Source organism: Mastacembelus armatus, chromosome 22, assembly GCF_900324485.2.
Source record: "Mastacembelus armatus chromosome 22, fMasArm1.2, whole genome shotgun sequence".
In the NCBI taxonomy this organism is placed as follows: domain Eukaryota; kingdom Metazoa; phylum Chordata; class Actinopteri; order Synbranchiformes; family Mastacembelidae; genus Mastacembelus; species Mastacembelus armatus.
In genome coordinates, this window is record NC_046654.1 from 13,075,978 (window position 1) to 13,094,648 (window position 18,671).

At 40.3% G+C, this 18,671-nt stretch overlaps 4 protein-coding genes across 7 annotated transcripts in view; 1 reads left to right on the top strand and 3 right to left on the bottom strand.

Annotated features, from left to right (window-relative positions):
• Positions 1-961: 961 nt before the first annotated feature.
• On the bottom strand, positions 962-3,556 carry LOC113132474 (interferon alpha-inducible protein 27, mitochondrial-like). The gene is made up of 4 exons (XM_026310564.1): positions 3,091-3,556; positions 2,881-2,904; positions 2,580-2,750; positions 962-1,275 (listed from the first exon to the last, which is right to left on the bottom strand). Exons 1-4 carry the CDS (start codon positions 3,098-3,100, stop codon positions 1,163-1,165), a joined length of 318 nt encoding a protein of 105 aa, XP_026166349.1. The 5' UTR covers positions 3,101-3,556; the 3' UTR covers positions 962-1,162.
• Positions 3,557-9,245: 5,689 nt separating this feature from the next.
• LOC113132480 (interferon alpha-inducible protein 27-like protein 2A) lies at positions 9,246-11,109 on the bottom strand. Its single transcript, XM_026310579.1, has 4 exons — positions 11,070-11,109; positions 10,876-10,899; positions 10,601-10,771; positions 9,246-9,392 (listed from the first exon to the last, which is right to left on the bottom strand). The coding sequence occupies exons 1-4, from the start codon at positions 11,077-11,079 to the stop codon at positions 9,307-9,309; spliced, it is 291 nt and encodes a 96-aa protein (XP_026166364.1). The 5' UTR covers positions 11,080-11,109; the 3' UTR covers positions 9,246-9,306.
• Positions 11,110-11,217: 108 nt separating this feature from the next.
• Positions 11,218-16,903, top strand: lgals8b (galectin 8b). The gene is made up of 9 exons (XM_026299165.1): positions 11,218-11,317; positions 12,098-12,490; positions 12,728-12,816; positions 13,844-14,054; positions 14,155-14,274; positions 14,383-14,409; positions 15,253-15,341; positions 15,505-15,670; positions 15,805-16,903. The coding sequence occupies exons 2-9, from the start codon at positions 12,452-12,454 to the stop codon at positions 15,952-15,954; spliced, it is 891 nt and encodes a 296-aa protein (XP_026154950.1). The 5' UTR covers positions 11,218-11,317; positions 12,098-12,451; the 3' UTR covers positions 15,955-16,903.
• A 416-nt stretch (positions 16,904-17,319) lies between these two features.
• The window catches only part of LOC113125362 (probable palmitoyltransferase ZDHHC14), a 38,860-nt gene continuing 37,508 nt past the window's right edge, over positions 17,320-18,671 (bottom strand). For 2 of the 4 annotated variants that reach the window (XM_026298878.2, XM_026298789.2), the window contains exon 10: positions 17,320-18,393. In XM_026298878.2, coding sequence (XP_026154663.1) covers positions 17,923-18,393 — 471 coding nt within the window. In that variant the 3' untranslated portion in view covers positions 17,320-17,922. The remainder of the gene's footprint in view (positions 18,394-18,671) is intronic. The other 2 variants (XM_026298959.2, XM_026299045.2) reach the window with 2 other exon arrangements.

Below are 18,671 nucleotides of genomic sequence, written 5' to 3' on the forward strand. Positions count from 1 at the left end.
CAAAGGACGTCACTGTAGATAACAGATCGTTAGATATCTGTCCAGGAGAACTTTTTACGTGTCTAATAATCGCGTTTTTCTTTTTAATCACTTAACTTATTATAATTTGCGCCGTTTCTATTGTTATTGCTATTTTTAATGATTTATTCTTCAAAAGTATATTTCTCTTGAGTTTGATGGGTCAAATTTAGCAGGACGGATGTAGACTACACTACCCAGGAGGGTTGTTAACAGTTACCGTGGTGATGGCGCCAGCTATTGCAGCAAACCAAACGTCAAGGCCTCATTTACGACAAACGACTGCCCCGGTAAATTGGGTGGCTAATATTAGCTGCTACATGATTAGCTTAAACTTGTTTTCAAGTAATGTAGGCCGGCTAATATTTAGCACAGGCTAACAGTAGCTTATGCTAAGTGAGCTAACGTTAAAGCGTTACCAGGACATTTAGCTATCAGCATCTTAAGTGTATGTATAATACAATGAGCAGTCATTGGTCCGTATGGCTACACTAACACCTTTAATATAAAACAGACACTGCCTAGTGACATTGTTTCTCATCCCTTTGCAGTTCCTCTTCAGGTCTAGTCCTCTGTAATCCCCTCTCACCTTCATTAAAAGTCAGTCTGACTCTGCACTAATGTCATTTTTGTGCCATTTTCAGATGCTGATGAAGGAAACAGGCCTTTGCTGTCTGTCACGACTGGTCTCACATAAGACAAGTATGTCAAATTTGTGCTCACAGGTGAGATCATATACTAGTAAGGATTTAGAAGATAGTGCCCTGTAATGTTAATGAAACTGATGTTAAATAAAAACAAGCATGCCTATGCCTAGTAATTTGGAGATCATGTTTTTTATAGGAAAATGAGACACGCAATGTTCATCGAGAGTCCAACACTAGATCTATATGTGAAACAAACTCGTTTCAGAGGGCTATGGACTGTTGGAGGAAGATGTTGATTCAGATTTAATTTATTTTTATTTATTGTTATATCATGTAAATGCATTTTAGGGACACCAAAATATCACCTCACAATTGAATAAATTGTACACAAGCAGACTTTTCAGCTGTGTCAAAATAAATGCTCCTTCATTTTTTGATTCATTAGAGTAGGTTTTTTTCAATTTGTCAACAGTAAATATATTCATCCTTCATGACTTTCATGTCATAGTCATGTTAGCCAGCAATTCAGCAGCTGCTGCACCAATTCCTGCAGCTGCTGCTCCAATACCTCCAGCTGCTGCTGTGGCAGCTCCAGACACACCGGCTGCACCTGCAGTGAGATGACACCAGGTTATAAAGTCACAAAGAAACACAGAGCTCCTTATAAGTCATGATTCTACACAAGCCCTGTGCCATTAGGGACCATCTGTCAATAGCTGGCTCTGCTTAGCATTTGATTCTGAATTAATAGTCTCAATATGTACAGAGAAACACAGAGCTCCTTGTTTATAAGTCACAATCTACACATGTCCTGTCCTAAGCTTTTATTTGTTCATCTTGTGTTTATCTTTGCATGCAAAGTAAATGATGAGGTCTGTATGATTCTGACTCTCCTGTTTGCTCTTAGACGTTTATTGTTTGATCTTGTAATTAGATTTAGTTTTAGTTTTTCCACGTACATTCTTTACAATTTATTGCTTGGGCCTTTGTGTGTCCATCTTCTCAGTTTTAAATGTGAGGTTCACATCCGTTTTAATCCTTGTTATTTTGACAGTAAAATTAATCTGAATTAATCAATAGACATCTGGTTCACCTGTGTACGGTGTTACCCAGATACAGCAGGACCTCACCTGACTGATATGTGATCACTTGATGTGATTTGATTTAGGGATCATCTGTCAATAGTTTTCCTCCTAGGGCTGTACAATTAATCGAATTTTGATTTGGATTTCAGGTCTCAACGATCACAAAAACTATGTAATCGAGAAAAAACGATTATTCCGTTTTCTAAGTTATTTTGGCCTGCGCTCTTAATAGCGCACATGCGCACTTTCGCCCGTCCAGACGCGTCAACCCTCTCAGATTATACTGAAACAAGTCGCGTATGTGGTATCTGGTGGCTTTTAACAATCAGCGCGAGTGAAGATGGCAGGAAGAGAGCAGCCACAGAAGTCTTTGGTCAACAATAGGTAGAAGCAGTTCTGTTGTTTGGGAAGCAGTCATTGGAAGACGTTGTACAAGATTTTCTATGCGGTGGTGTCGGCATCGCTATTTATACATTCGAATATATTTTATATTATTTGTTTTAAGAATGAGTTGTTTTGTTCAATAAATGCAACATATTTCCACGGTCAGTGGGTAATCGTGTAAAATAATCGTGATTTCAGCAATGACCAAAATAATCGTGATTATGATTTTTTTCCATAATTGAACAGCCCTATTTCCTCCAGATCTCTCTTGGTCTGCTTCGCATTTGTTTTTAAACTAACACAAATAATAAGTTGACCCTGGACAAACAATAAATCACTGCCACTTTCGTAGTCTCAATATAAACAGTAGTTTCACTGTATTTTGCAGTAATCGACCTTAGGATATATTCAAAACCATAATAAAATGTCTCAGTAAGGTCTTTACCCAATGACTGGAGAGTAGCCACCACACCTCCTGCTGCTATTCCACCTCCATTTGAAATTGCAGCGACTGACATCATTTTAGCAGCAATGGAGCTCGCTGCTATTCCTGCTTGGGTGAAGCCTATGGCCCCCAAAGCATAAGGGGCTGCAACCACTGCACCCACTCCAATCGCTGCACATGGCAGAGAGAGATCACACATGATAAAATGAGACAGTGTTCACTGACTTTAACAGATGAAATTTTGTTTAAAATGAGTTGAAAAAGTAAACAGTGACTCATAGGGTCTCTTTAAATGTCTTACCTCCTCCAACTACAGCTGTTGTCACTGAAAGACAAGAGCAAATGTCAATTTCATGTTATTTAATGATGACCCAGCTGGAGTTATCAAAGTTTTTTTTTTAAATGATTATCATGAATTGGTTAAATTAAATAGAAATATAGGCAGTTGTATGTGTTAATTTTAAAAGAACTACTGGTAAATCAGTATATTCAGAGAAACAGTGATACTCACCAGGGTCCATGTTTTAAAATGGTATGAGGAGCCTGAATTGGGCTGAGTAATTTATACTGTGTGATGTTTTGTTAAGGAGAAATGAAACTTATGGAGCAGAGCCCCTCCCTCCATGTGACTCTAAAATGTCTTAAACTAAAACGCAAAGTCAAACTTGCCTGACTGGCTTAGAGGGTCAGTTGTGCACAACCAGAGTGAGCTCAGTTAAAAGAAAAATATGTCCGTTGATGTTGTCTTATGTTCCTGGAAAGATCTTATTTGCGGAATTTGTAGACAACTCGAGTTTAGAATCCTCAACTCAGCAGAGGTCCTCTTCATAAGAACAGCAACAATGGCCGTCACGCTGAGTATGGCCGCCCGCACTGCTCCTTCACTTCTCCTAATCCTGCTGTCAGGCACTATTTTACAGTTAACAGTTTTAGACACAATGTTCAGGAATCCCAGCTCCGGTTGGCACCATACGCAGAGGAGAGCACGCTAACCTCTCTCCACACAGCAAAAAAAAAAAAAAATTACACTTTCACAGTGATAGGGTCACATCAACTAGAGGGTTGCTGTCACCTAGTGGTTGCCAACCGACATTATCTGATATAGAATAAATAAAGTAAATAAAACATATCCTAACTGGGATGACTGTGTCTAATTCACTACAAGCAAATATAGTAAAGTCCTGAATTTTCATGAGATTTTATATTGTTGGATGACAGTAGCATTTCTATACCGCATAGTACATATTTGGCAATTTCCTATAATGACAAGGTGACCAACTGTAACTTAACCAATATTTTGGGTACGGTTACAAAAGCTCTTTAGTCACAGTAGTAATTCTAATACTAAAATTATAAACTGTGAGCACAGCATAAAATACTAAAATAATTATTGTTGTCTATGAATTGTGAAATTTACTGTTTTACAACAATGGCAGAAAAAAAATCATAAAGCAGATGCCCAGTTACTTACTTGTGTCAGTTAAATGCTTTAATAGATAATTTTTTTTACTTTTAAGAGAGAAAATTCCTCATTCCTTTTCAAAGTGGGAAAGCTAATAAATGATAATACAACAAGAATTGACAGGTTCCTGATACATATGCATATATATATATTTATATGTGTGTGTGTTTAAAAAGGTATAATGACCCAATAAAAGTCTTTAAAAAGCATTTTTCTATGCTATAGTTAAATGGATCTCAATCTAGTTAAATGGCTCAGTGTGATGGTTGTAAAATAAAAAGAAATAAACCATGTCAAAACAAAAGGCAAAGATCCATCATTCATACCCGCTTATTCCTAACCAGGGTCATAGGGATCTGCTGGAGCCTGTCCCAGCTCTCTTTCAGGTGGAAGGCAAGGGTACACCCTGGATAGGTCACCAGTCCATCACAGGGCCACACATAGACACACAACCATAGTCATTCCTGTGGGCAATTTAGAGTCACCGATCAACTTAACATGCATGTTGTGGATTAGGGGAGGAAACCAGAGTACCCTGAGTAAACCCACGCAAATATGAGAAGAACATACAAATGCCGGGTTGCGAACCCACGACCTTCTTGCTGTGAGGCAACAGTGTTAACCAGTCATCCAATATGTAAAATAATTAATATCCTAATTTTTTATTGGGCGTAATTATTATAATTAAATGATAGGCTTTTTCCAGAGTGTAATGTTTAGTTAAAAAGAATTAAAATAGTCATTTATATTTCTATAAAACTCAAAGAAACGGTTTAGTTTTGTAAAATGGTTCACGTTGCTGTGACTTCCGAGCTCAGAAAAGTAAAATGCCCGATGGGTCTTGAAGGCAGCACCCAGCAGCAGACAGTGAATGAGGACATCAGTCAGCAGCTCCATGAAGAGTCATGCTTTCTCTCAAAGTTTTCATCATTCGGGTCAGAGTCAGCCATGTGTCGGACCAGTCAATGTTTTTACATGACCCTGTTTCAGTCGTCCTACTGATCTGCATGTCCAGAATTCACAAGAGTCTTCAAAAGTGGATCAACGCCAAATAAAAACGTATAAAGTTTCCAGCCAGCACTTCCGACACGCGTTGACGTCACGGCTGAACGTGACTTTGTCTTTACGTGACCCCGTCTCGACTCGGCGACGTCCTCTAACTTAGTTGACGTCATCGATCTCGGTGACGTCATTGATCAAAGGCTTTGTGGCAGCTGTTTACTCTGTGGTTACTGTCTGAGTTAGAAGATCCGTGAAGTTTGCTGTGTGTGGAAAGGTTTGGAAGCATTTAGCAAAAATGTCTGTCTCATTTTACAGCCCAAGTTCAGATGATGAAAGTGAGACAACTCTGGTTATGAAGCGTGATCTACTCTTTAGCGATTCCACTCGCTACCTGGTAATGGACATTATGGGAGAGGGAACTTACGGTCAGGTTGTCAAGTGCCTCAACTTAACTACAGGCAAGACCACAGCTGTTAAGATCCACAAACACGGTGATAGTGAAAGCATCCTATGGGAAATGGAGATGCTAGAAGCAATCAGGTCTCTGGACACTGAGAAAAAGAACATCTTAAAATTCATAGAAGGTTTTAAGAGTCATGACTACTCTTGTCTGGCATTTGAAATGCTGGACAAAAGCCTTTGGGACCTGATAGAAAAGGAGGGAAAGTCGCTGAGTCTTAATGAGATTCGCCCTGTGACTCAGCAGCTCATGGTTGCTTTTGAGGCCCTAAAGGATCTTGGCATAATGCACCTGGACTTGAAGCCTGATAACGTGATGCTTGTCAATCACAAGGATCAGCCATTCAGGATCAAGCTGATTGACTTTGGTCTGGCCCACCCAGTTGGGGTGTTGGAAGCTGGAGTGGAAATGCAAGCCGTTCCATACAGGGCTCCTGAAGTAATGCTGGGCCTCCCCTTGTCTGAAGCTGTTGATATATGGGGAGTGGGCTGCATCATGGGATTTATGTATTTTGGATTTCATCTGTTCCCTTTCAATTGTAAATATCAGTGGATGGCAGCTGTGCTGCATCTTCTGGGCCAGCCAGAGGAACACCAGCTGAGTGATGCAATGTACACCTGGAAGTATTTCAGCAGGGACCATGGTTCCACAACTCAAAGGTGGAGACTGAAGACGCGAGGGGAGTATGAGGATGCAACTGGTATTGAGCCAGATAATCGGAATCATTTCTTGCGCTATGCCAGAAATTTGGAGGACGCAGTAGCGAGATGGTACGAAAAACGAGGTGATATTGAATATGAAGATAGGATGGCATTTTTAAGCCTCCTAAAAGGTTGTCTACATCTTGATCCTGCAAGGAGAATCTGTTCAGGGGAGGCCTTAAAACACAGATTCCTAACGATGGTTCACCTGGTCGATGAAATGGGAACCAGCTCCTATGTAGATGCTGCTCTTCAACTCATGACTGTTTCCTACCTGCATCAGTCAGTCCATACGGAAAGCAGCTCAGAAGATGAAGACAGCTATAGTGAGTCAGACTTTATGGGACATGTTTATAATTCTTCAAACGATGGTTCTAAAACCGAAGAGGATTATTCTGCTGGAGAAGAGGCAGTCGCTGACAGTTCCAGCGGTGCAGATGGAGACGTCGAGATTTCAAGTCGCGAATACTCAGACAGACGTTACGACACTGACGTACCCAGTCATGAAAATTTTTGTGATGGAGTCGGAGACACTGATATCTTAAGTAAAGAAGACTCAGTCACAGCTTTCAGAGACGACGATAGCAACACTGACTGTTTACTAGTTGCCAGTAACACTAATGACAGAGGTTCAGCTGACATTGGCCCAACCGATGGAGCTGCAGCCTCCATGTCTTCAAAAGACACAGCTGCAGCCGCCATCAGACCCACTAATGCTGATCATGACAAGACCAGACCTGATGGAGGTCAGCGTAGGACTATTTTTCAACGGACTTGCAAGTTCTTCCGTCGAGTGAAGAAGAGAGTAGTTTCTGTCTTTCGGTGTCATAAGAACTGACACCGAAAGACAGAAACCAACCAAGCCTTTGTTATGTGGACAGGAAGATTCTGGGTTCGAATATCTGGGGCTTTTTTGTTTGGGTTTTCTCCGGGTGCTCCGGTTTCGTCCCACTACAAAGTCTAGAATAATGTCATGACTTTATAGCATCTTTAAACACAGGCAGTGGTGCTGCTGCTGGACATCGACACACACTCTTCAGGCATTTCTTATAAACGGCGCACATTACACAGCAGATTTTGCTTTCATGAGGGTAAATAAAAAAAGACTGTTGCTATTTATAAATACTGTGGGAGACCATAATAATGTATTGACATCCAACTCTATTTGTCAGTGTGGCCGCCCAAACTGAGCCTGGTGCTGCTGGAGGTTTCTTCCGTTAAAGGGAGTTTTTCCTCTCCACTGTCACCAAGTGCTGCTTATAAGGGATTTGTTGGGTTTCTCTGTGAAGATGATTGAGATGATTTTAGTGTGTGTATTGCTATACAAATAAACTGAATTGAATTGAATCAATGCTTAATGGTTGTGAATTGTTGATAGATAAGCCAAACTAGTTCAAGATGTCACCTTGGACAGTGTCCAATGTGCCAGCCCACATTTGGTCATATAAATATTACATTTGAAATTTCAGATTCCTATTCAAAATGGTGAAGCTAATAAATGACAATAACATTTTTAGTTTTAAACAAGGCTTTGAAAAGTTCCTAATACATATACATATTTATTTATGTGTGACTGTGGGTGTGTAAAAAGACATAATGACCCAGTAAACATCTTTAAACTGCATTTTATTCTATGTTATCTTTTATCTGCTTGATTTGTCCTGGACTAATGAGGGAACAGGCCATAACTGGCCATGAAACATTTTTGTTTTATTTGAAATTCAGTGTGGTGGTGTACAGAAGCCAAATGCCAAAAAAAAAGAAGTAATTTTACCTAAATAATTTAATAAACCTTTAGAAATGTAACGCACATAATATGAATGAAAAGAAAGGAGAGAGTATAAAAGAAACAAAAACTAAAGATAAATTGTGAAAATGATCTGTACAGGACTTGGTAAGACCTTGAAGCAGTGGAGAAAATGCTAAAATGGTACAAAAACAAAAATGTGTAGTTTTCTTACAATTTTTTGTTCTGTTGCCATCTGATAGTATAAAAAGTAAATATGTTTTTTGAAAATAGAGAGAATTTTTGACAGTGGGAGGAAATAGGGAGAAAACAACACAAAAGTGGGGAAGTTTGTTAAGCGTGAAAAGGATCCATTGGTTTGCAGTCGCCTGAACTTAAACATTTTTTATGATCATCATGTCATCATAACATCATCATGTTTTTCTTCTGCAGTGGTCTGATAGGGCAGTAGAGGAGGTTGGGGATATGAAAATGAGGATTAAATCAGGGGAAGCAATAAAGTTTATCTAATGTAATCTTATTTTATCTAATGTAATCGAACTCAGAAACACTCATTTGCACGTACATACTGTGAACTTGTATTATTTTTAATGTCATCAGTTTTGTTGTGTTCTCAGGCTCTGAAGGCAGTGAATGCTGAACTTAGAGAGCATTACCCTGAGAGTCAGGAGCTCTTTGAGGTCATACTCATTGATGACAACACGTCTGAAAAACTCAACAAGTCCATCGGAAAACACTTGATGTTACTGAAACCTCATTGTGTTTTCTGTTGTTTTTTTGCAGGGCTCAAAGGGCTAATTACCTCTGACCTTATAAGTGGAGAAGATCTGATGGATAAATTGAAGGAAAACAAAACCCATCTGTCTCTGTTTGAATCAGAGAGAATGGTTAAAGATGTCTAAGTGTAAATGAGAGAAACTGTTTATTATGCTATATGGTACATATTGCTGAGCTGATGCACAACTACCCAATAACACAGATAACATTAACATCAAGCTGTCATCAGACCACAACTCTGTATTAGCCCACTAACACAGATATTAATTAGCCCACTGCTGAATACTTGGATCAGGTGTGTTCACTCACAAGCTGGAAGATCCCACTTAGCTTTGTCTTCCAGCTTCTGATTGGCTGAACACACCTGATCCAGGTAATCAGTAGTGGGTAGGGCTGGGAAAAACAAGCAGAGCAGTGGCCCTCAAGGAAGCTGGGTTGTCCAATCCTGCTTTAATAAATTGCACACAGGCAGACTCTTCAGCTGTCTCAGAAAAAGAAATGCCTCTTTAACATTTGCTTCATTAGAGTAACAGATTTTGCAGTTTATCTAAAGTAAATATATTCATCCTTCCTGACTTTCAGCCAAAGATCTTAATCAGCCATCCCACTGCTGCTCCAATGCCTCCAACAGCAACTGTGGTAGCTGCTGACACACCAGCTGCACCTGAAGTGAGATGACAAGTTTATCAAGTTACCAAGTCACAGAGAAAGACAGAACTCCTTGTTCACTTCACTATTGTACACACTTCCATTCCCAAGCTTTAATTTTTGCACACTTCCTCTTTCCCACCAGGCTCCAGTTTTACCTGCTCCAGCTGTGGTTTCTCTCACCTGTTCCTCATCTTCTCATCAGTCTGCACTGATCAGCCATCCGCAGTTGCTGCTGTCAGGTCATCTTCATTCATGTGTGAGCTGGTTAGTAGATATGTGTCTACTTCATGTTTTCCTTTTTCAGGTATGGATTTTAGCTTTCTACTACCCACCTGTTAGGAAGTGTGTTTATCATTGCATGCAAAGTATCTGATGTTCTCTTTGTTGTTTTGATACTTCCCTTTTCTATTTGTTTTTGTTTGGACGTTTCACATAGGTTGTCATAAGTTAATTGAGAGTTTGTGTGTCCGTCTTGTCTAAGTGGTAGGTTCACTCCTGTTTGTCATGTTGCAGCAGAAGAAGATTTAATTAGTCAACAGAGATCAGGTTCACTTGTGTTGAGAAGTTGCCTGGATACAACAGGACCTCACCTGTCCCACACATGAGCACATTGACTTAGGGACCATCTGTCAATTACTGACCATTGACATGTTACATTGGCTCAATACCTGTATGCATGAGGATTAATATAAAATATCCATTTTAATTATAATAATTTTAAAAAACCTGTTTGTCAGATGTACTGCAAAGTGCACACACCTTTTTTTTTTTTTTAAATCTTGGTATATTGCGTATTTATTAATTTGTTTTATTAGCTATTAAAAGTACTTTATACTAATATGTATTGCATGTGGAGGGGGAGGATTGATCCTCCAAAATGCCATAATTAGAGGTAGTATTTTCACCAAGTCACTTGTATTAATCTGAAAAAAGGGGTTATGTAACATGTCAATGGACAGTAATTTACAGATGGTCTCTAATTTAATGTGAACATGTGCAGGGCAGCTGAGGTCCTGTTGTATCCAGGTGAAACCATTTTGCCACAACACTGGTTGTTTCCCTCAGTATAGTCTTCATCTGTGTCAGTCATGTAACATAAACCTCGACTAAAATTAAATTACTGGCAGTATTATAGTGACAGTACATACAGTAATATCATTATTGTTATCTATTTTAAGATTTATTCAAAACCATAACAAAATGTCTCAGTAAGGTCTTTACCTAATGACTGGAAAAAAGCCACCAGACTTCCTGCTGCTACTCCACCTCCATTTGAAATTGCAGCCCATGACATGAGTTTAGCAGCAATGGAGCCTGCTAGTATTCCAGCTTTGGTGAAACCTATGACGGCGAGAGCATAAGGTGCTGCAACCACTGCACCAACTGCAGCCACTTCACATAGAAGAGGGAGATCATACATTAAATTTCCTTTGACTTTTTCAGATGAAATTTTGTTTACGTTGAACACACTGACTGTGTCTCTTTAAATGTCTTACCTCCTCCAACTAAAGCTGCTGACCCTAAAACACAAGAACAAAGATTAACTTCTAATTATGTTCCAGCTGGCCTTATTGAAGATGTTTTCTTTGTAACGTGACTATCATTAATTGGTTCAATAGAAATACTGGCTATTGCATGTTAATTTTAAAAGAACTATTACAGTATATTCAGAGAAAACAGTAGTACTCACCAGGGCCCATGTTTTAAAGTGTTAGGAGGAGACTGGGCTGGGCTGAGTTATTTACACTGATGTTTTTCCTGAGAAATGAAACTTATGAACAGAGCCCCTCCCTCCATGTGATGCTACAGTGTTTTAAACTGAAACTCATGTACAGTATTAATATTGCTGAGATGGTCAGTCATCAATCTGGCTGGAACATCAAGCCAGAAGGAGACACCAAGCAAGTTGTGTTTTGGTTCTAATATTCACGTGTATTAGTAGGTATTCATGCTTATAAATTGTACTTGTGTTATGTCTGATAGTAATTATAGCCATGTGTATGTATTTACAAACGATGATGACCTAGTTAACACTTTAAAATGAATTTTGTCTATTTAATTATTTCAATTGGCAGTAATGCAGCATAATCTCACTTAGCAGCTGCAGCAGACGACATCATGGCTGCAGATACGAAGACAGAGGAAAGTTTATTTCATGAAATGATCAGGCCACACCTGCTCCTTACCCCACTGTCACTGAAACACTAGATGGAGCCAGAAATAAACTCCAAACAGTAACTCAGCTGGAATTAATCAAAGATGTTTGCTGTAATTACCGTGTTGTTATTAAGTATATTTAAAACATTATATATAATTTTAATGAACTATTAGAGGGGCATAGCAGTATTGTCAAAGGACAGTTATAGTCACAGAGACTGGATGTAAAAAATTTACTATAGCATGTGGCAAAATTTAGGCCTTAGTATAGTTTGATACAAATACATTAAAGTTATGCCTTACATGGTGAGAATGTCTGGTGAAAGTAATGTTTTAGTATGTTTTGTAGTGGAAATTATACCTTAATGTAGTATGTTTTTGAAAAGTTTGCCATTTTATAGTATATGTTGAAATACTGTTCCTTTGTATATCATCAAATCTGCCTATGAAAATGTTTTATAGATTACATGTTGATTAGTCTTTATATATAAGTATCTATTTCTTATTCTGCTGGAGTATTTTGTAGTGCCTGTGTTTAGTGTTAATTCATCCTCCATACAGATGCAGTATCAAGAGTATGGCCAGCAGATGTCGCCATTTCTGACTGTATGCGGATTCATCGCTTCACAAAGCTGTTTATTCATCGCCAGTGATGATGTTGTTGATGATGATGATGATCATTGAAGCCTCTGGTTTCCTTTGCCCTTGGCGGTAAGAAAACAGAAAACCCTGAAATGGGTGAAAGCTGTGGTGCACACAGTCCAGACCTGATCACATGGTAGGATCTGCGCATGCGCTCGGTCTGCCCAGTGCCGTCATCGTCGTATCGCAGGAGAGCGACGAGCCTGGTCCTGTCCGGCCCACGGTGTCGTGTCTCAGCACAGCTGCATGCTGTAGTCTGACCCGAGAAGCCCGATGTCTGTGGCAAATGCGAAACACACTGTCCTGAATCCGGTAAGAGGGTCGTTGTTATTGTTGTTGGTGTGGGTGTGATCTCCATGCGTCCTCAATGGAGCTTCAGTAACGTTACAGCTAAAAACTCTGAGCAAGTCTGTGCTACGTTCACGGCCTGCACATAAACTAACCTCAGATAGCAGCAGTTCGAGATAACGAAGGAAGCGCATTCGTTTCATTCATTGACGCACTGTCTTCAGCTGTCGTCAGCGCTGTAACGTCAGCTGTCCTCCTCAGGTGATCCCATACACAGGGCCCATACCCGGAGGCCTGCACCCCGGGGAGCTCATCATCATTCAGGGCGCTGTACCTCCAGATGCTGACAGGTAAGGTGCAGTGAAATCAGCTGGAGACCTAAGAATTTGATCCACAAAAGCTTCAAAACTCTGTTGCTTCTAGTTCAGTTGTTCCCACCTCCAGATGTTTTAAAGACTCTGGCACTGCTTCATAGTTTTTTTTTTCTTCCCCCATTTAAATTAATAAATTTAGGACAATTATAAGAAGTTTGGGCTCATTTATGCTCATAGGTCAGGTTTACTCACTGAACAGCAGCAGGTCTATGGGATTAGTTTTGTGGTGAAAGACAGGGAAAAAATTGAAAGTTAAACAAATTCAAACCAAAAACAATGACAATCTAAGACTTGAAATAAAACTATACAGGAGTGTTAGAATTAATTGCATTATTCTCCTTTTCTTTCATTGATCATAATTTCTTTCTGCCACATTGTTACATGACAGTTAAACCTGAAAGATGTATTACCACCCCCCGCTGAAAACAATAACAAAACCCTACATTTCCTTTGCTGTCCTAATATATAATCCTAAGGATTATATTAAAGCACATTATTTTCCACAAGGCTCATCGTAAAAGCGATTTCTTTTCGTCTTCCTTCAGTGCTGCCAGTAAATCTACTTTTCATTATCACTGTTACTACTCCAATAATATATGTTGGCTGATTGTGCAGTGTGAATACTTTCGCCCTGATGCATCGTGACTGTTACCTCTTGTCCCATTCACACAGGTTTTGTGTGGCTGCTACAGGGCTGTGTCCTCATTGGATAGCAGGTTTCTAATCACAGCCAATGGGAAGGAAGTGTTGTCACTCCTGTTTGTTGTTTGTATCAACAAATGCAAATGCTTGAAGATGCTTGAAGATGAAGGACCAAGATAATTGTCCTTTTATTTACATTAGAACAATGTTATGTGACTGCAGATAAACAGATGGACAATTCTATGTGCGTGTGGCAAATATCGGACAACATCTGTGGCACCCATGTTAGCCAGTGTGTCCAAAAGTTATTTTACTTCAGTAGATTTGATTTCCAGTTAAGAAAACCTTAACCTTTCTGCAGGTTTCAGATCGACCTGTCGAGCGGCTGCAGCACCAAGCCGCGCTCTGATGTCGCTCTCCACTTCAGCCCTCGCTTCAAAGGCGCCCCTTGTGTGGTTTGTAACTCCCTGCTGCACGAGAGCTGGGGCAAAGAGGAGATGCTCCATCAGCTGCCGTACAAACGAGGAGCCCCCTTTGAGACCATTATACTGGTGCAAGGAGACATGTTTAAGGTCAGTGAACCTGTGATTTTAAGGACAAAGGCAATAATCAGCCTGTGTAGTATCTAAAAACAGCAAAAACAAATGCTAATTTAATGACCTTCACCTGCAGGTGGCAGTAAATGGTACTCACCTGCTGGAATATAGGCACAGAATCCCACTAAATAGGGTTGATACATTTTCTATTTCTGGGAAAGTCAGGGTGAATGCTGTTGGCTACATCCCAAACTCAGTAAGTACATCCTCATTCCACATTTCCCTTATTTTCTATTCACAAGCTGTTTACATGCAAGCTTGTGACTGTTGAAACTTTTCTAAATGTGGCTTTTCTCCCTTGCAGGCAATACATTCAGAATCAGGTGACTTGGTGAGTTTTCCATTTTGCGTCATCTACATGAAACCTCTCTGCATAAATGAGCCCAACATCTTGTGATGCCATTAAAACTGGATCACACTCTCTAAATGGTGCCTTTGTCTGTGCTGTCACTGCACACAGTTCATGTCAGTGTGCTCTAGTCAGACTTCTTAAAGAACAAATCTGGTTTATTCTCACTCATCTTTGTGATTAACCTTGTAACTGTTAGATCTGGGAACATCACTACAATATCAGTCCTGTGTGTCAGGAAATATGAACCTGCGGGCAGTAAGGCAGGTTGTAAATAAAGTTCGATTGTCTAGACAACTTTATTTGGAGGTAAAGCTCAACGTGACAATACCAACAATGTTGATGTTGCCTCGCTGGTAAGGATTGCCAGTAATATGAAAATAAGTCCAAAGCTGGATTAAAATGACGTTATTCCTTAACTAATAACACACAGATCTCTTACCCATAGTCTCTTCTGTGTTGTGATGCCATATGCATAGGTTACTATAATTTGGCAAGCTGAGTTTTTTCTTTTTTACCACTTCCTGTAATAAGCCGTGATCTTCTCTGAGGCAGAAATGATGCATTTTCCACTTGGAGAAGCATCAAATAAGTTTGGAATAACTGGATTATTATAGATGGCATATATACATTTACACCTAAAACTGAATACATACAAACTGTATAACAAATTAATAATCATCAAAAATCAAGTCTTGATTATGAGAATTTTTTTTTTTTGTTAAAGCAAAAGTGCCAAATATTTTCTGGTTCCAGTTTTCCTAAATATGGGGACTTCTTTTGCTTTGGAGATTAAATGTGTCAACAGGTATATTTTCATTTCAGAGCCTCCCTTACAAAGGCAGTATACTCAAAGGCCTGAGTCCAGGACAGCACATCACAATCAAAGGACAGGTCAGCATGTACCCTCACAGGTAAAGGGACAACTCACAGATTTACCTCTACATTACAAATAAAGCCTATACATATGTTGCTGATTTGCTTGAACTACGAGCATCACTGTGAATTATCTTTTCCTCTGACCAAGCAACAGTTCTTCGCTAAAAATGATTTACCTGTCATCCATGTGTCATCCAGTTTCACGGTGAACCTCCGCAACAGCAGGACGGAGAACATCGCTCTCCATCTGAACCCCCGCATGAAGTCTGGCGTGTTCATCAGGAACTCATACCTGAGTGAGTCCTGGGGACAGGAGGAGCAAGAGCTGCCCTTCTTTCCCTTCTCATCTGGAGAATACTTTGAGGTACATATGGAGCACCTACACTTGAACTGATATCGGAAAAGCTTGATTAAATTTCTCATGTTGGTTTGCTTAGTAATTATCAAGTGTTCCTCACAGTTTTTTTTTTTTTTTTTTTTGTCTTCTCTCTTGGTCAGATTCTCATCCTCTGCCAGCCCCATCAGTTCAAGCTGGCAGTGAACGGCTCACACTTGTTTGAGTTCAGACATCGGGTGCAGGACCTGAGCAGCATCGACCAGCTGGAGATTATGGGAGACCTGGAGCTGACTGATGTGAAACTGTGGTGACCGGGGACCCCGGCCTTGCAGAGAAACCCCGTGACACAGACATCGTTGTGTTCTGGTTATCTATGCTAAATTAGCTTAGTCACAGTGACCCAGACGATGGATGCTGAGCATGGCAAACCCTGTGCTGACTTCAGGTTTGAATGTCAGGTAAGGTTAAGTGTTGCAACACACACACAGGTCACTGATTTTTAAGCCAGTCTAGCATTTTTGGCGACTAAGGATCACGGATAGGTACTACCATGGACTAAATGAAACAAAATCTTTCCAGCCCCAGCTTGAGGACTGATGCATGAGTTAGCTGTGCTGGAGTGTGAGGCTTTAAGCCACCCTGACTGTTTGCAGCTACGTTAAGGTATGCTCCTTGGTTCATTTCTGAACTTTACTGTGGCTAGTGCACTTCTGATGTGATACTATCTTAGTGCACTAATTACAACAGGAAATACATGTAAACAGTAACAAGCACTTAGATATTGGCTTAATTTAAATGCCATCAGCAAATACAATGAATGAACATTCATTAGAAGCAAGACTCAAAAAGACTTATTTACTGTACAGCTAATTTAAAACAGTTTGTCATCATTACTAAACAATTTGTAGTGGTTATCACTATTATTACTGTTTTAGAAATAAACCACATCAGTGCATGGTCAATATCAGTCATCTACAGTTTTCTTACATATGTTATTACATGGCTGCAGTTTTAGTTTTTAAGTTTGTAATCCTCAGGATTTTAAACACATGGCAGCGTCTGATGTACTTGACATTTAAATTAATTTATCATGTAATGGTGCAACAGACCTCAAGCACAGTGCAGTACAGGGTTAGTGTAACTCACTTTTTAAATAACCTAACAAAGGACATTTTGCAATCTTTATGCAAGCTATAGAATATCCTGCATCCGTGATGTCTGTCTGCTTCAAAATGAGAAAAATCCAAGTGTCTTTTCCAATGTCAGTGTTTTTGTTTCCTTTCTGTTAAAACTATTGTAAAATTTAAAAAAAATAAAACTCCTCCTTCAGTGCACATGCAGTACTCCTGTTTAACCCCATGGTGGGAGCAGAGAATTACATGTTGACTGTCTTTAACTAGCCACTAGCCAGACACCCTCACCAACCACTGCCAGTCAGTGAATGCTCACTGGGATTGAGCCAAATCACTATGAATAAATCAGAGATGTAACTGTAAAAGGAAACTGACTCCTTGTTTTAGGGTTTGGATTAGACAGCCCTGCTTTTAATTTCTCATTTACGTCTAAAGGCCACAGGCGCCTGTCACAAGATGAACTTTAAAGGAAATGTTATCAGCATATGACTACCACATAAGCACGTGTTATTCCTCCTAAACCTCAATATGAATGAAATCATATGTGATAAAAAGTTGGTGTTTTATTAATACCCACAGGAAATATAATTTGTAAGAGTTATAACCATGGTACAGTACAAGTCTTATTTTTTTAACATAGAAAAAGCAAGATGATATGCAACATAACATCAACCATTGCACTGCTGAGAATGTCAGAGAAAAGTCAAAACACGCTCCAATCAGCAATAGGCCAATAAAGTTGTTTGTTTTACAAAAAAATGTCAGATTTGAGATCCACTGACAAAGTCACCCTTCCGACCAAAAATGTATTTTTTTTTTTTGATTCAAATGGCCCACAGAAATATGTCACTTGGAAAAACAAACTCCTGTCCAGTCTACAGGAGCTAATGAATGTATGCTTCCCTTGAAGTAAAAAAAAAAAAAAGTAGAACCTTAATTCCCAGTTTCAGCAGAGAGGTTTGGCAAAACTCTGGCTGAGGACAGCTGGTTTCATTTCAGTTTTGTTCCACACGGATTTTAGCAGCTGAAGTTAACCACAGCTTTTTTGTTCAGGGGGAGAAAGAGGTGGTTCAAAAATGGGACAGTTTCAGAGGGTGCTGGTTTTCAGCAGACAGGAGGTGAGAGGAGGGGGTATAAATCCTATTGTCAGACAGAGCTGAGCTTTACCAGTCCTCTGACAGAGTCCTCGTGTAGGGAGTCCTGGCTGGCCGGGTTATAGAAGCTGGCCTGCATGGTGTGGCTGTGACCCAGGGGGGAGCCGCAGGGAAGCATGCCTGGTGGCGAGGGCACTTCCTCTGGGGTAAGGAAATGGTGGTGGGCCACGGCCTCCTGGAGGGGGTGACTGTGGTTGTGTGCATGGCTGTGTCCATGGATTGGCAGCAAGTCGGTGGCCTCGTGACAGCTAAGGCTGGGGGTGGATGTTGGAGGGGTAGGCTGGCCGAGGGGCAGTGAGGTACAAGGGCCGGCCAGCGTAAGGGACGTGCGGCCGGGCAGCGAGCTTCCATTTTCAGGAGAGGTCGTCAAGATGACTGGGTCGCTGCTCTGCTGCTGGAGGAGAGGGGTGGTGGCTGCCTGCAAAACGAATTTGGTGCTCTGAATGCACTGGTCTTGGTCACACTGAGAGAAAGCAGCAGGAGAAAGGGAACGATATGGGAGGGGATGTGAACATCAGAGAGATGCAGAAGGTGCCATAGGTGGAGGGAAGTAGAAATCAAGAGAGGCAGTGTTGAAAATTAGATGAAACAGAATATGGGAAAAGACAACAGAAGAAGGGACGGGATTGGATAAGGGAGAGAGAAAGATACAAAAGATGTTAGTACCCATGTTAGAATGCAGAGCCACACAAAGAACCCGCTCATGCATCTGCTCCAGTCAAATCCGAGCTGAAGTCAATA

Coding starts and splice junctions, on each gene's coding strand:
- LOC113132474 (XM_026310564.1), bottom strand. Junction 2,751..2,880: donor AACAGCTGTAGTTGGAGGAG/GTAAGACATTTA, acceptor TGCCATGTGCAG/CGATTGGAGTGGGTGCAGTG. Junction 1,276..2,579: donor GGCTACTCTCCAGTCATTGG/GTAAAGACCTTA, acceptor ATCTCACTGCAG/GTGCAGCCGGTGTGTCTGGA.
- LOC113132480 (XM_026310579.1), bottom strand. Junction 10,772..10,875: donor AGCAGCTTTAGTTGGAGGAG/GTAAGACATTTA, acceptor TTCTATGTGAAG/TGGCTGCAGTTGGTGCAGTG. Junction 9,393..10,600: donor GGCTTTTTTCCAGTCATTAG/GTAAAGACCTTA, acceptor ATCTCACTTCAG/GTGCAGCTGGTGTGTCAGCA.
- lgals8b (XM_026299165.1), top strand. CDS start 12,452: ATGTCTGTGGCAAATGCGAAACACACTGTCCTGAATCCG. Junction 15,342..15,504: donor GTCAGCATGTACCCTCACAG/GTAAAGGGACAA, acceptor TGTGTCATCCAG/TTTCACGGTGAACCTCCGCA. Junction 15,671..15,804: donor CATCTGGAGAATACTTTGAG/GTACATATGGAG, acceptor TCTCTTGGTCAG/ATTCTCATCCTCTGCCAGCC.